Source organism: Anas acuta, chromosome Z (genome assembly GCF_963932015.1).
Source record: "Anas acuta chromosome Z, bAnaAcu1.1, whole genome shotgun sequence".
In the NCBI taxonomy this organism is placed as follows: Eukaryota; Metazoa; Chordata; class Aves; order Anseriformes; family Anatidae; genus Anas; species Anas acuta.
This window is the reverse complement of record NC_089017.1, coordinates 30,577,874-30,595,465: the sequence shown is the minus strand read 5'-3', so window position 1 is coordinate 30,595,465 and position 17,592 is coordinate 30,577,874. Positions and strand designations below refer to the sequence as shown.

The window sequence follows — 17,592 nt, the reverse complement described above, 5'->3', positions numbered from 1 at the left end:
ACAAAAAAGGTTTACTGCTACTTTTGCTCATCTTTAATTTCATCTTCTAAGGAAAACAAGCGAAGATATTTTAATCTATTGCATGCATGGCGAAAGACTGAATTTCCTGCTCCCACACTATCCTCTAAACTAATAGTTTAAAAGTCACAAATTTGAATGTATTATTGCAAAACCTCACCGTATTTTAACAGGAGGAGGGGGCAGGGAGAAAGACATTGGAGACAGCAGCAGTGATATATTTGAGACATACAAACATTATACATTAAGCACACCAGGAAAAAATGTTTTCAAAGAAAACAGGAGAATGAAAAAGATACCTGCAGCAATCAGTCTTCAGAATAACAATAATCATAACTGTAGGAAAGTGCTGTATCCACATAAAGGCAGTAGTTACACATTCTTTTCCTTGAAACACACAGAGAAACTACGCATACATCGCAAGGATGCAGCACTACTGAGGAAAGAGTTTTGAAACAGTGACTTATGATTCTATGGCACTAATGGACATGAGTTAGTGAAGGGACTTGGTAGGTGATGATCTTGAAGATTTTTTCCATTCTAAATGATTCTGATTGTATGACTTAATGCTATTAGTCATACAAAATAAAATGTCATCAATAAGACAGGTATAGCAATTTAGTCATCACCCTCAAAGGTGTGAGATTTTTACCACACAGCATTTAGAATAATTGATACACACAACACCAGGTATGGCACAGGTGTGACTACCAAGAGTGGTCAATGAGTTACAAAGACAGTAATAAGAGGAGGAGGAACAAAGGGAAAAATAATATGGAAAGCTCAAACATGGCATGTTTTGTTTCAGAGTTATGTGCAATAATAAATGAAAATACTACCAATTAATAAGTACTTCAATGAATACGATATTATTTGGACCTTCAAAAGGTACACAAGTGCCTCACATAACATTTAAAATGTTGAAAAAACAAGCAGCTACACAATAAACTCATGACAAGAAATAAACAGTCATACATTTATCTAAATCTAATATTACACCATTTTAATTTAGCAAAGGTGCACATCAGACTGAATGATGCTAATGCACATAAAAGGTCGATGGATGTGCTCTCTTCTCACAGAGAAGTTATCAGACAGCAGAAATTTTGCAAAAACAAACTTACATACATTTTTACACTTAAAACCATGAGTTCTGTTCTTATGAATATTGGAGTATTTTTTTCCTCGATTAAACAAAATTGATTAAAGACTGTACTCACATTTAATTAATTAATTAATTTAGTAGATTTTCTGTAACATCCTAAAAAAAGGAATGTCTTCAGCCAGCTGAAACATCTCAGTACAAATACTGAAAGGGTTGTTAAACGTTGGAACAGGCTGCCCAGGGAAGTGGTGGAGTCACCATCCCTGGAAGTCTTTAAAAGACATTTAGATGTAGAGCTTAGGGACATGGTTTAGTGGGGACTGTTAGTGTTAGGTCAGAGGTTGGACTCGATGATCCTGAGGTCTCTTCCAACCTAGAAATTCTGTGATTCTGTGAAATAAAGCTAATTTAGCTCTCAGTATTAAGTAACTATAGGCATCTCACCTACAGTGTGGGGAATATGATTTCCTATTTATGGTCATTTTAAATGGGCTCTTAGGCATGTCAGGACAATGTCTAAGCAGAATACAAGAGAAGGAGAATTTCATTCTAGGGTTTTGTTGCTATTTCTGGCAGCAACATCAGCTTACATGTCGAATGACAAGTTTATTTGCTTTTTTTTCCCATTTGCAGCATGGATTTGTACCATCAGCTGATCAGTGGCCACTCAAATTCCTAGTAAATAAATACCCTTGTGACAAATGTTATTGTTGTAATTGATATCCCAATGTGATGCATGAAAAGGAAGGGAAAACAACAGAAAAAAAAAAAAGACTGGATAATCCCACCTTCCCAGACATAACAAATCGTTAGACTGCAATATGCAGGGTTGAACTGTTGTTTTCTATACCTTATAGAACAGAACTTCCAGTGTTGTTACTGCCAAAACTGACACTTTCATAAACAATACATTGGTATGTTAATTACACAAAGAATGTCATTTCTCCTTAAATAAACAAAGAATGAGCAAATACAGAAAGACAAAATAAATGAGAATGCTCCCCACTATATTGTTCTCTATCCCAGCTCAAGTCTTCGATTACCCTTTGGGTCCAAACCACCATGAACACTCAACAAACTCAGAAAACAATCCCCCTCTCTTGCAATCTGGCGGCATCCCAGGAAACGGATGAGGTAAGACCAGAATGCTACCGGTGTTGTATACAGCTTTAATACACAGCACTGGCCTTTGATACCAACCAGTGCCCTTCACAATCCACTCCATGAGTCAATACTACAGTATTGGAAACTACACGAAATGGCTCTATTGAAACATGTGTTTCAGCAGGCACTATCACAGAAAAAGCAGCTTCTGATCCACTCATCAGCTAATTCTTCCCATCATGTTGCCAAGCCATCCTTTCCTTAGTTGCCTCTTTTCCTTGGTACTAGTTACATTTCCAGTCTCTCTCCACTTGCAGATAGTAACTTCAATGCACACAATCAATTTCAGATTTCTGATCAATATCAATTTCAGCTTCCAAAATTGATCTGAAACCACAGATAGCAATCTCACGGAGATGCATGCTACAGGTTCAAAAGCTAGCACAGCAGGCAGTCTTTCTTAAAAGCACATTACTGCACACAAATCCTTACAAGCATCTTACACTTTTTTTTTTTCTTTCAACTAAGGATAGGGTAAAAATGCAGCAACAGTCACGAAATGCTGCTTAATAACTTCGATGTACATGTAAGCACCAGGTGCATTATGAATCACATCTACAGCCATTGAGGAACTAAAACCACAGAAACTCTAACACGAAAAAAAAAGGATGAAGAATCACACCTCAGTGGTGTTTCTTGTCAGGCAGAAGATGTATCAGTTTTTGAACAAATCCAAAGCAGGTAAACTCTGGAAACTAGTTTATTCCACTGACTATAGATAAAGTTACCTCTTTCAAATAAGAAAGATCCTAGGGTCTAGGCAATAAGAATTGGGAGAAAATTTGTTAACGATCTGGCTGAAGGGGCAGAGCAAACCCTAATATTGCTGACAACAAAAAGCTTGCAGCACTGATTGATAAACCAGAGTGTCATGCTGCCATCCAGAGGAACTTGGACAAGCTTGAGAAATGTCTGCCAGGAACCTCATGACGTTCAACAAGGGGAAGAAGTGCAGAGTCCTTTGTCTGCAGAACAGCCACCCCAGGCACCAGCACATACCCAGCTGGAAACAGCTCTGCAGAAAGGGACATGGGAATCCTGTTGGAAATCAACCAGGCCATGAGCCAGCAACGTGTCCTCGTGGCAAAAATGGTGAAGGGTATCCTCATCTGCATGAGGGGAAGTAAAGTCAGCACATGAAAGGAGGTGGTTCAGCACTGGCTACACCACACCTGGAGCTCTCGTCCAGTTCTGGGCTCCCCAGCACCTTTCCCTTGGTTCAGCACTGGCTACACCACACCTGGAGCTCTCGTCCAGTTCTGGGCTCCCCAGCACGAGAGGCCTGGAGCTATCAGAGAGTCCAACAAAGGGCAACAAAAGTGATCATTGGAGTGGAGCTGATCTCACACACGGAAAGGCTGGGAGAGCTGGGAGTCTTCAGCCTGGAGAAGAGGAGCCTCGGCGTGGGGAGGATCTCATCAATGCCAATAAATACCTGAAGGGAGGGTGCAGACAGGACAGAGCCAGGCTCCTTTTTGTGGTGCCCAGTCCTGGGACTGGAGGCAGTGGGCACAAAGAGAAGCACAGGAGATTCTGTCCTGATGTTCACAATCTGGAAGCACTTTTCCACTGTGAGGGTGACCATACACTGGCACGGGTTGCCCAGAGAAGCTGTGGAGCCTCCTTCCTTGCAGACAGGCAAAAGCCATCTGGACATGGTCCTGGGTAAGTTGCTCCTGCTTGAATAGGGCATTTGGGGCCAGATGACCTCCAGAAGCCCCTTCCTGCCTCACCCCATCTATGATTCTATAGAAACAACTACATTTATCAGCGAGCCTTTTATCCCCAGGAATGGATGGACTTAGGCAGCTGAAAACAAACTCTAGACTGTTGTCTGTGCTTACGGTATCAGCTGTTACCTGTAATTATAATTCTCTTTCTCTCCCCCCAAATTACACTTGGTTTAATCATGATTTTTTCCTTATTAACATTCTTAGTAACGAAAAGCAAACTCTCTTTTCCTTATAGTTTTTAGAAGGAAGTCATTTGAGATTCATGAGGAAAAGAAAGGTGTTCTGCCTCTTCTTAGTGCTTGTAAGTATTGGTTTCATAAGTATAATACTTCAAATCCTGTGAGGAATTCAACAGCTTTGATTATTTTTCAAATAATTAATTTAGTTTTTAGAAATGAGCTCATTTCCTCAATTTCACTGACAGCTTGTTTCCATACATGTTTTTCACTTAATTTTGTGCTGATACACTGTACTCATTTTTATTTTGAACAAGCAGTTCAATAAAGAACATATATGACAGACGTTTCATTTATGTATGACACTTCAGATTTGCCAATATTGTCGTACAGTTTATGGTAACAGTTAGCTTAATTGTGCTATATGTTAATAACACTAAAATACTTAGCTGTATTGCTTTTAGTATACTAAATGGTTAGTCCTCATTACTCTAGAAATGTTTTATTTTTGCTTAAAGCACTTGTCAGAATAGAAAAATCTTTCCAACCAAAAGTATATTACAACTAAAACCTAGTCAGAACTCTATTAGATTAAAATCCAAATTCGGATCATTCTGTGAAGTAAAATTAGGCATCAATTTACTAAAACTTTTCAGAAGAAGTTTCATCTAAACTCAGAGGAACTTCTTAAGTAACCGGTCAACTGTCTGAACAACTTTTCTGAGTTTAACTGACACTTTACCAGAAGGCTATAATTTCTGAATCACCTGTGACTTTCACCTTAAGACACAACAAAGTATTTTTGCATCTCAAGAAATATAAATTTGATGTCAATGATAAAAGTTTATTGACTGCTCTATTTAAATATAATACTAACCTGTTCTAGGGTTTCTATTTTGCTGTCTTTGGCTTGCAAAATCTCTAATACCTTTCTGTCCTTGACTTCAGCTTTCTGCTTTTCTCTGGAAACAAACAAAAAAAATAGACACTTTATTAGTCATAATTTGCAGTTAATCATTTGAATTTTTCATGTCCTGATAATGAATGTCATTTTAAAGCACAGAAAATTAAATTATCTGAAACTGACAGGCCTTGCAGAATTAATCAGGGAGCATATGGCAAGTGACAGCAAATTACATCTGTAAACAGCTAACACAACTTTGTTCTAAAAGATACCGAAGCAAGAGGTCTTAAAATACATTTTTAAATAGCTAAAATTATCTGCCTCATTCCTCCCCAGCTGCATAAAGTACACTTGTCTACAGACTGAACAAAATGCTTTTCCCTTCTTGGTAAAAGAGACACACAAAGCTGTTTGGAGTTGTGAAGTCCTTCTCTGGACTACACGGTATTTCTGTCTGAAACAACCTTTTTTCTGAATATCATATATGACAATTTTACCATTTACTATCTTACACATGGATGGAATATATAATTTTTACAAGATAAAGAAGACTGGGAAGGTTGCATAATGAATGAGCAGAGCCTCTCCAATGTGGTAATAAGTACAGGGCTATAATAATCTTCACAACACTTCACAGAAAACCAGTTGATAAGTCACTAACACTTTGTAGAACCACCTCATCACATTGTGATACTGTTCCTTTAACTGTTTTAAATACTACATTGCTTACTGGCTTCTCTTTCAGGAAAAAAAAAGAGAAGGAATGGTTTAATAGTAGGGATGCAGATATTCCTGTCACATGCATCTGTGACAAATGATCCCAGAAATGTACTATTCTCATAGTGAAAAATGGCCAGTTTCAGGTATCCCAAGCACCACAGGTGGTAAATAAGCAGAAACTCATTCAGATCATCCCTGCTGTCATTATACAGTTAAACTTCCATTATTGCTAGACATAAGCCATCCCTAGAAGCAAAGAATCCTATCTGTGCAGCTTTTGCTCCACCAAAATGGGAATCTTTCAGAGGTAGAAAGGAAGGGAAGAGTGGCGTTCCTAACTCTGTAAATCTGATCAAAAGTGAATAAGAATATTCATCTGTGTCCAAAAACCTTAATCAATTGAAGCAACAAAGTATTACGTAACAGGGAGTAAACATGGTCAATTTTTGTTCTCCAGCATTAACTGCATATTCTACTCCTATGAGTGATTTTAAAGGCTAAAGACCAGTGTCCCTGTAGGCCCTTCACTACCATATACATTTAAATAAATTAAATAAATAATGACTTAAAATATCTATTCTGATCTTGAGTAAATAAAGAATTAAGTAAAAATGGTATAGAATTTACAGCAAGGGTTTTGGGAACCAGGGTTTCAAGGCTTCATGTGTGATAGCAAATGATCTCCTACTGCAAATACAGAACTGATGCATTGTAGCATTCAAAAAAGAATAAAGAATAAATGCTGAAAAGATATGTATTTAAATTACACATACCTTGGAGAAAAAATAAATGTATAGGATATTAAGTAGTTGTATGCCATAAATAAATCTATTTCTATAGATAAAAGAATTCAGAAGCTGTAATGAAGAGAGAAAAGTGAAAACATGAATATTCAACAAGTATTCCAGAAGAAACTAAACAGGAAAATGCATATCAAATCCTGACCTAAAAGAGGTTGATCTCTTGCTATCACAAGCATCAAGGAGTTGCTATGATATGTTGCTACGAAGATGTGAGCTGTGAAATACATTGTACAGAAGGTGTTCCATAGTTTCTCTTTGAATACCTAATAAAACTGAAGTGGACTATACTTACAGAGATCTGTGTAAATATGAAGTTATCTCATGTATTTCTAAAGGTTACACTGTGATGTCTTTTGAAGAAAAATCTAGTGACAAAAAAGGCAACAGAAGAGACTAAACAGAACAAAGAGGTCTCATAATACTCAACATGCAATTAAAAATGACCCACCCTGACAGTAATGCCTAACTAGTTGCACTGACTTAGAGTAGCATTGAGCTATTTTTTTCATACGGCTTTTTGACCAAAATGGTGTTGATAATATACTAATATTTTAGTTGCTGCAGAGCAGTGCTCACACAGACCCAAGGCCTTTCCAGCTCCTCCTGCTGTCCTGGCAGTGAGGAGCCTGGGGTGCACCAAGAGCTGATGGAGGACACAGTCAGGACAGCCGGCACAGGCTGACCATGTGTGTCATACTCAGTAACACAGCTGGGAGGAAAGACAGGAATGGGGGACATTTGGAGTTACAGCGTTTGTCTTCCCAAGTGCCTTGTGTGATTGAACCTTACTTTCCAGGAAATGGCTGAGCATCTGGGAAGTAGTAAACTGACTCCTTATTGTGCTTTGCTTGCCTGCACAGTTTTTGTTTTACACACTAAACTGTCACTATCTCAACCCATGCATTTTCTCGCTTTTACCCTTTTGATTCTCATCCCCATACTGTTGCAGGGGGGTGAGTGAGCAGCTGTGTGGGGCTCAGCTGCCTACCAAGGTTAAACCACAACACTAATTTCCAGAATTCAAACTACCCAGTTTCAAAAAAAATATTTCTGAAAAGTTTATTAACCTTTGCAATATAACATTATCTTTACAGTAATTTTAATAATAAAGTGTAAGAAAAACTCAGAGTGTAGATACTTGTCTAACGCTCATCACAGAAGTTTGTACATTCCTGAAACAAGTCTACCACTCATGATAGGTACTGTCTGTTATTATGCAACTTAAATGAGCCAAAAGTCTGCTCCAGCCCTTAGCAGCTACCAGGCGTCTTTGTCAAAGTTAGTGTTTGCTGTACACAAAACTCAAATATTTTGGGAGGAAGGACCTCTCTCTCTTGTAATGACAATACACCATGATGAAGTGATGCCTACTAAATTGTAGATATTATGGTACTCCAAGTTTCTTCACCTCTTAGTTACAACTAGGAAAAAAAAATCAACACTTTAAGATTAGATGTACATATAACTGCTTTGCTTGATCCAAAACTTTAGAAGCTATAGAAAACAAACAAAAAAGTGAGTCACTACTATGAAATACTTAGAATAGTGATGCATCCAACACAGAGTTGGACGATACAATACAAAACACACAAACCACTGAATGCTACCTCCTGTCCTCAAAGGAATCCTGACCTCAACTGCTGACTGAAATGTCCCAACCATGCTTTGCTCCCACAGTGATTTACTTCCCTCCCCATTTTAGTTCAGCTGTTTTTATTTTGTATTTTTACATTAAGCCATTGCTCTCAGCACTCTTACTTCACCTACCATCCACAATCTGCCATTGTCTTTCCAGCTCCTCTTATCACCACCTCCGCTCAGAGAGCCAACCTTTTTTAAAACTAAGCCTAATTAAACACAAATACTGGATAATTAACTAACCTCTTAACTCAGCCATGCAATCATCACTTTAAAATTTATTAAACCTGTTTTCTAATGGATTAATTGATCTGTAAACCTGATGGTTCAAGGCAGATACCTCAAAGCAAGTCTCAAAAGAATTCTACAGGTGTTTTTTTTCATTTTAAAGAGAGAAGGAGAAGAAAGGGAATAAACCAACCAAGAACCAGGCAAGTGAACAGATTTCTCTTGACAACTGAAAAATAGTATGCATACCTAATTCTGGTGTTTTATCAGTAGTCAAGCACTTACGGAGCCCTGTAACTTTAGGACAAGGCTGCACCAAAGAGGTTTTAAGAATAAAGTGTGAGACTGGAGAGAAAAAAAAAAAAAGCAGACCTTTATTAATCACTTAAGCAAAAAATATGCCAGTATATGTAAACACATGCACAGAAGAGCCAGTTGTCCAAAGCACATTTGTAATTAAATTCTGTATTTTATCTATTTATATGATCCCCAACCAAATACTTTGAAAAGATCTGTGAAGGAACAAAGTTTGAAAATACAGATCTATCACAATCATCATCATAAGTCACAGAATGGCCAAGGTTGGAAGAGACCTCTGAAGATCATCTTGTCCAACCCCCCTGCCGAGCAGGACCACCTACATATAGAGCACATTGCGCAGGATGGCATCCAGGCAGGTTTTGAATATCTCCAGAGAAGACGACTCCACAACGTCTCTGGGCAACCTGTGCCAGCCCTGTTACCCTCACAGTACACAAGTGCCCCCTCATATTCAGCCAGAACATCCTGTGCTTCAACTTGTGCCCCTTGCCTCTCGTCCTGTCTCTGGGCAAAACTGAAAAGAGACCAGCTCCATCCTCTTGACACCCTCCCCTCAGATACTTACACCCATTGATGAGGTCTCCCCTCAGTCTTCTCTTTTCCAGGCTAAACAGGCAGCTCTCTTGGCCTGTCCTTGTATGACAGGTGCTCAGTCCCCTCATCATCTTCATAGCCCTCCTCTAGACTCACCACAGTATCTCCATGTCCCTCTTGCACCGGGGAGCCCAGAGCTGGATACAGTACTCCAGGTGTGGCCTCACCAGGGCTGACCTCCACCCAGGGATCACCTCCCTTGACCTGCAGGCAATGTCCTTCTGAATGCACCCCAAGACACTGTTGGCCTTCTTGGCCACAAGGGCATATTGCTGGCTCATGGTAAGCCTGCTGTCCACCAGGACTCCCGGGTCTCTCTCTGCAAAGCTGCTCTTAAGCAAGTCAGCCCTCAGCCTGTGGTGGTGTTTGGAGTTATTCCTCACCAGGTGCAGGACCCTGCACTTGCCCTTGTTGATCTACATGAGGTTCCTCTTGGCCCATCCCTCCAGCCTGTCGAGGTCCCTCTGAATGGCAGCACAGCCCTTTGGGGTAAATGGAAAAAATCTAATGTAAATTCAAGGATTTTTTTGGCTATGAGGGGTGGGTGTTTTTTTTTCCGGATTCTCAAGATTATGCAGGTTGTATAATGTCCCCCAAAATAGCTTCATTAGTTATCACATGCAGCTCTAGAAAAAGAAAAAAAAAAAAGAAGAAAAAAAAAACTAATTTTAAGAACGCAAACACACATGACTGATGTCTTCAAAAGACTAAAGCATAAGCTGAAATCTCACATGGAACTTTATCAGCAGCTCCTCCTGCTGGCATAGGATGACTTCCAATATTCATTACAAGACAGTTCCCCACAGACACTCAAGGTAATGTTACTGGAAGTTGCATATCATATTTGGATCTGTTGTTATGCCTTAAAATGAGATTAGCTAAGAACTGCAGTCATCTCCTCCTCCCTTTAAGAAACATGTAGAAAAATCTTCAACTGACTTTATTAATTGAGTCGTTATGTATTTCCAACATATTAAAAAAGGTCCACTGGAATATGGGAAAAAATTCAGGCACTGTCAAGAAGCTGATGATGATCAATGACTGAGACAAACTCCTGTTTAGCTAATTAGAACCACTGATGAGCAATAATGATGTGAGCTAAGAATATTTGCAGACTTCTTTAGGATGAAAAATGGAGTGAAGAGAGGCTGTCAATTTGTACAAGTTTTAAGCTCCAATCAGTTTTCCCATGAGTACTACCTATTTCAAATGTTTAACACAGCTGTATTTAGTTACAAAGATTATATAGATTTACCTTTCTAAAAAAAGAAGAAACTGAAAAAATATTCTTAAGCTCAAGTTTTTTCCTGATATGATATTTTCCTGTGTTGTGCTATACATTACACAACAGGACAGGATAGTATTTTTGAGGTTTGGCCCATTTTTAATGACTTGTCAAAAATGAAACATTAGACTATAAGGAAACGTTTAGGTGTTCACAATGAGGTGTGAAACAGAATACTCATTCTGAAACAGAATAATCATTGCAAAAACAAACAAAAACAAACAAAGATTTTCAAAACAAAAAAGTTTGGGGAAGTATTGTAAGACAGTATGTTTCTAAGAATCTTCAACGAACGCATTCTGGGAAGAGAATCGTATTATATCCTACCACAGGTCTTAATAAGTCAAGCAATTAACCATTTTCAAGAAAAAATAATTCAAAGTTACATGCAATTATGCCATCGTTACATAGTTTTAATGAAAATAATTTTAACTAATAAAAAAATCAATTTTTCTGTTCACAGGTTTCATGGCATACCTCCTTTCAGTTTTACAAATAGCAAGATTAAAAAAAAAAAAAAAACACACAGAGCAGGTTCTACAGATTTGGCCTTAAATAATCAAGAAAGTTAAGAGTACTCTGAGAACTTGGAGCTATGTGGTAACAGATAACCAAAAATTTTATTTTAATAGTGTATGTATTTTACCTATATAATACATACATATAGACATTATGGATGTATTAATAATATGTATTACATATACATATATATGTGTGTGTATTATATAGGTAAAATACATACATATATAATACATACATATATATAATATATATAAAATATGTGTATGTATTATATATGTATACATATAATACATATATGTATATATATTACATATATGTATATATGTAATATACAATATATACACTTCTAAACATATGCTTATTTTTTATAAAGTTATAGTCAACTTCTGCGATGCATCATTTAATATAACTGTCATCCCTCCTGGTCTTCACACTTCCAACTGCTTTGCATAGATACTTTACACAAGTGCATACATTCAGTGTTGTTACTAAATAGACAATGAATAGCCCATGTGCAAAGTGAAGTTGTACATTATACAGTCAGTGTATAATAATGTATAAGTATGACACCAATATTGTAATTTACATTAATCCCTGTGGCTGTACAGTTAGTGTTTAGCAGAAACAGTGCATATGCCTTTATCTTTCAACTAGAGACCTGTTTCTGTGAACCTATTGTGATAAAAAAACAGAAGTAAACAGTCCTCATTTACCCGTACAGTTTATTCTCACCTCTGATCCTAGAAGATGCTTATACTTCATAATGCATTTTATATGGCACACAATTATTAGTTCATTTTTTTCCTTAGTTCATTTTTTTCCTTTTCCTTTTAATAATTACAAATCGTATTTTTAAAAGATTTAGACTGCACAGAGTAAAAAAAAAAATACTTAAACTGATGGCGTATGCCATCATATTGCACTCCTCTGAGACAGCAAATATTTTCTGTATCAAAATTGAGTAAGTCTATCCTTGTTTCTTAACAGAAATAACATAAGGTCTGATTACGAAAAAAAAATAAATTGTAAAATGAAATTGTTTCTTTAGTAAATTATTTATAGAACTATATTTATTACCAGATCATGTATACCAGAATGTATAACAAAATAGAAAAGCATCATTATAGAAATATAATTTTTCTTCTATTTCTAACTTAATTTGGTAGATGATTTATTCCTGTTTCTTATTTTAAGCAATGCACATAAAATACTAAACGTATTTTTACACTAGAGTAGTAAAGAAAATAAAGTGACATTTTCCCTAATAATTTTGCAAACATTTTTCATCTAAAATACACAACTCTCTTACAGTGTTTAAAATATCAGCACTTCAGAACAGACTGCTTTAACATCTGCACATCACCAGGGTTTCCCCCAAGGATTTTTAAATGATGCCTGCCTGTGCTGAATAAAGTGCTAACTTGCACCTTGCATTTCAAACTGTGTCCTGAGCAGCCATCCAGTTGGTACAACACCAGCTGAATTCCCAGAGGCCACTGTTCAATCAGGCTTGACTGCAATTATCATGTCAATATTTTGTGCTCCGATATGCAGATATGCACACATGCAAGCTGCATAATACTTTCTTCTCCATGGAATGTTGACTTATGTTCAATGTTCTGAGAATTTTTAATGAAACAGGATATTAAACTTTCATCAACTGTAGACAATCTCAATTATTTGACCTTAGATAGAAAGGTTGTACCCTTATGCTCTATTATTCCATCCACTTTATTGAGTGATAATAACAAGGGAGTCCACTTCATTTTAAACTCAGAGTGACAAAATGGTAATCGCCTTTAAAAATGCTTTAGATTTTGTTTACTTCCTAGTTCTGTCATACTGTTTCCCAGTAATTTGCACAGGAGTAAAATGATAAGTGGTTTAAGTAAACTTCTGCAAGCTATTTATCATCCCTTCAAAAAAAGCAAGTTACATTTTTTTTAATTATTTTTTTCAATTAGCATCAGTCTATATTGCTCATACATAAAAAGCATTCACTTATCCTTTTCCATAAAAAGTACTTGTCATTTTTAGTGCATCTGCACATCTTCAGTCAGTGAGGAATCTATACCAACCTCATGTTTTTTCAACAATTTGCTATCCACAAGATGCAGCAAAATGTAGCTTAACTTCTTACAATAATCTTCCCCAAAATTGTTTGTTTATTTAATGATTTGCTCTTTAGGCCTGTTTTCTTCTATCTGCACACCTCTAGAAAGAATTAACTCCTCAGCAAGAGCAACACAACTCTCTCATCTACTGGCACTACTGTTAGGTTGGGACTGTTTCTCAGAGTGGCCCCAAATGATAAATTAATTCTCACTCTTTGCTAAATCTTTCAAGACAGCACACATGGAATTTAAGTGGGGAAAAATAAATTTAAGGAAAGTTTTCCATGTATACCTATTTAGAAGGATATCACCTAGCATAATACAATTTCCATCTATATCTCCACCAGGTCTTGTATCACTGCCATAGTTTGATAAGTAATGGACCCCACTACACCCTCTTTTTCAGAAGAAAGGAACGGCGTCAGCTAGAAACCCCTAAAGGAAAATCAGAATCTGTTGACCTGCCAAGATTTCACGTACTGTAGAAGTCCTAAGGAGCGCTCTGAAAGTTTCCAAAAGGTTTCAGAACCTTTGATACTGTGATCTGAACCTTGACTCTGAGTTTACATGTGAATTTAACTGTAAAAGGTACATTCTAAGCATTCTAAGACCTTTTTTTTAATTCATAATCAAAAAAATAAAAAAAAAAAAGAATGTTTCCAAAGGCAGTGAACTAGAAATAGCATGCTCTTTACATAATACTGGAGATCAATAGTATTTAAAGTAGCTGGAAAGTATACTAACATGAGATGTACTTTTTACAATGGCTTGTTTGGAAATACCTGGAGGCTTTTACATATCCCAAAGGCATTTCTCATTTGCACAGTAAAGATATTTTTTTGTTTATATCTGAATATTAAAATGGGAATGTAGTTACAGTTATGCAGCAAGAACTGCAAAGACTGCTGAAAAGTAAAATATCATTGGTGTATTATAGGAATCAAGAGCACAGCCATAAAAAGGCACCAGTTACATTTTCACAATTTTAGGGCAGGTGAACTTCTATTTTGGGACCATGAAAGCACTTCAAAATAGCAGACAAATAATAGAAACCTACTGTTAATTCCCTTCTACATCCTCCAAATTATGCCTTTTTTTTTTTTTCTGATTTCTTAGAGAAAAAGATACTATAACAAATACTTCAATGTTACAAATATAAATTACCTGACTGTGTAGCTAGTATTGCCCACTCTATTTCTAATACATACTTCTTTTGTCTTCTTTTTATGCACCCGTGGTATACAAGGATGTAAGGGAACATTTTGTCCTTTCACACTTACATCTTTTTTTTTCTGATATTTTAATCTCCTGAAGAAAATCTGGCTGTTTTTTTTATTGGGCAATATTGACTGGTTCATTATATACAAGATCTGGGGTACAGAAAGACTACACCTTCTTAGATACAGTTTTATTCCAATAGGTATACTTAGATACAGTTGTATTCCAATAGGTATATTACAGACAGTCTGTAATGAAGGTGGGCACAGAAAGCTTATTGGTGATGGATTTTTAAGTAGATAGAACACATTGAAAATACAGCTACACAAACATTTGAGGTACCCATGTCACACTGTCCCAAGCAGAGACAACAAAAGTTCATTCATCCATTTCATTCTGTTTGTATCTATTCCAAAATCGCTTAGTAGTTAAAGCAAAGATGGAGAATGTTATCAATTTGGAAACTATTATCAACAGGGTCAATGTTCCTATTACAGCTGAGAAAGGAGAGAAGTCTCTAAGAAGAGTTCGGCTTTTTTCTTTTTTTTAATCAGATATAAATTACTACTACATAGAACAATCCCACCTCTCCCCTTTAAATCCAAGTATCTTTGCTACATTAACAAAGCCAAAAACTCACCCATCCTACAATTTTCTGGCCAGCAACAGTGCTAAGTTGCAAATTATAAGAATACCTAATCAACATATCTGAATTGAAATAAACTGACACTGTTGTGATATCAATAATTGTATTTACTGCTATAAAGTGGCAAATGAGAAAAAACTTTCGTGAAAGGAGTGCAAAAAGGTAAAGTCATGAAACAGACACTACTTTGGAAAAGATTAGTGAAAGCTACATCTAGAGAAATTGGAGAATATATAGGGCTGTAATTTGGTTGTGCAGAAGATTCACAGGAAAAGTGGGCTAGAAATTATTTCCAAAGAGGCAATTAAACCTTTCTCAGGAAAAAGAGATGAAGCTACATCAATTAAAGAGAAAAATACACACTACTGCTCCATCTGTCAAATCAAAGCAACCCCAAAGTTCAAGTCATGATTAATAAAACTCCTGTATACTGAATAGGTTTTATACAAACCTATTCCAAGATTCTCTAGGGTAAAGATAACACCTAAAAAGATGCTGGGAAAGCAATTTCTTCCCTCTTAATTCCATAACTCTGAGAAACAGGAGAAAGATACAATATAGATACATAGCCTTGAGTTCACAAGAGGTGTTCTAAAGCAGTAGTATGTTCTTCTGAAAGAGAAGGCATACAAAATATGCCTATATACACAAACTTATACACACACACCTAGACACGCTGAAGATGTGAGCCCATGTGAACATCAGGAGGTCAAACAAGTCTGAACATGGGTCAGGGCAATCCCAGACATGAGCACAGACTGGGAGAAGAGCTCACTGAGAGCAGCCCTGCAGAGAAGAACTTGGGGGCTCTGGTGGAGAAAAAGCTCGACATGAGCCAGCAATGCGAGCTTGCAGCGCAGAAGGCCAACTGCATCCTGGACTGCATCAACAGAGGGGTGGGCAGCTGGTGGAGGGAGGGGATTGTCCCCTTCTGCTCTTCCCTTGTGAGGCGACACCTGGAGTGGTGTGTCCAGGTCTGGGCCCCCAGCTCCAGAATGATGTGGGGCTGCTAGAGCAGGTCCAGAGGGCTGGAGCACCTCTCCTGTGAAGAAAGGCTAAAAGATCTGGGGATGATCAGCCATGATATAAGTAGGCTCCAGGGAGACTTCATTGTGACCTTTCAATAATTAAAGTAGTCTTAAAAAAAAAAAAAAAAAAAGAAGATGGAGAAGGACTCTTTACTCAGGTAGATAATGACAGGAGAAGGGGGAATGGTTTAAAACTAAAATAGGGGAGATTTAGATTAAAGGTTAGGAGGAAATTCTTCACTCAGAGGGTGATGAGAGACTGGAACAAGTCACCCAGACAGGTTGTAGATGCCCCATCCCTGAAGGTGTTCTCAAGACCAGGTTGGACCCTAAGCAACTTGATCTAGTGGGAGGTGCCCCTGCCCATGGCAGGTGGGTTGGAACTAGATGAGTTTTAAGGTCCCTTCCAACCCAAGCCGTTCTTGATTCATTTCTGGTCATGGCATCTGAATTCTTATGTACGAGCTGTTTTAACATACGCCACACATGCTTGAACCATCAGTTTCTTCGTCTGGATATCAACAACTCTTAGATCTAGTTAGCTAATATTTATTAAAATTAGCTCTGGTCATACTATGTTTTAGACAAAATTTTCATTATTTTTGCAATGCAGAGGATGAACAGAAGAGACAACACTATAGTAAAAGCACTCCCTGCTAAAGAACATAATGATTTATTGTAAAGAAGTTTAACAAAAATGTTTAATTTTATAAGACGAATCTTGTGGCACCCTGAGACACAGAACAGACAAATCTTTTGACCGTAAGAGAATCAAGTGATTGAATTTTGATAGCCATATTACCAACTAGTTCACATTTTTCTTATCTTTGGCCTACAAAAGTTATGAATTTGTAAATATTAGCATTCTAAAACAATCAATCATACACTGTGATGATTAATTAACATTTATAGCGGTCAGATGCTAGGAGGTAGGTAATATGAGGAAATCCTCATCATTAGCATCCTCAGAGGAGTATTACTTAAATTGCATGGTCATCTCTTCTTTTATCATGCCTTAGCTTTTCACTTCCTTGAGAAAGCAAATAAACATAATTTGCACATTTAACTGTCATCTAACTATGTATGACACCAGAAAATGTCATTTACCTCCTTTTGCTATTTCAACAGAAAATCCAAACATGCACTACATTTATAAAATAAGAATTGAATTCAATTGCAGCACAGTAAAGCAGTACAAATAGACTTGAAAATACATTTCAACTTAAACCAAAAAGGAAATCTGCAAAATACTCTATAAACTCTTGACAAAATTTAACAATGGATTTTTTGTAATACATTATTAGAATCCTGCATTATTCCCAATTAAAAAGATGAAAAGTGTGGTATCAGCACTTTTGTTTGTTTTTTAAAATAT

General features: G+C 36.9%; 1 protein-coding gene across 6 annotated transcripts in view; it reads right to left on the bottom strand.

Annotated features, from left to right (window-relative positions):
- The window catches only part of CNTLN (centlein), a 202,699-nt gene that overhangs the window by 163,792 nt on the left and 21,315 nt on the right, over nucleotides 1-17,592 (bottom strand). For 5 of the 6 annotated variants that reach the window (XM_068667749.1, XM_068667754.1, XM_068667751.1 and 2 more), the window contains exon 3: nucleotides 5,074-5,158. The exons of the other annotated variant lie outside the window; for it this stretch is intronic. In XM_068667749.1, coding sequence (XP_068523850.1) covers nucleotides 5,074-5,158 — 85 coding nt within the window. The remainder of the gene's footprint in view (nucleotides 1-5,073; nucleotides 5,159-17,592) is intronic. 6 annotated transcript variants of the gene reach the window in all.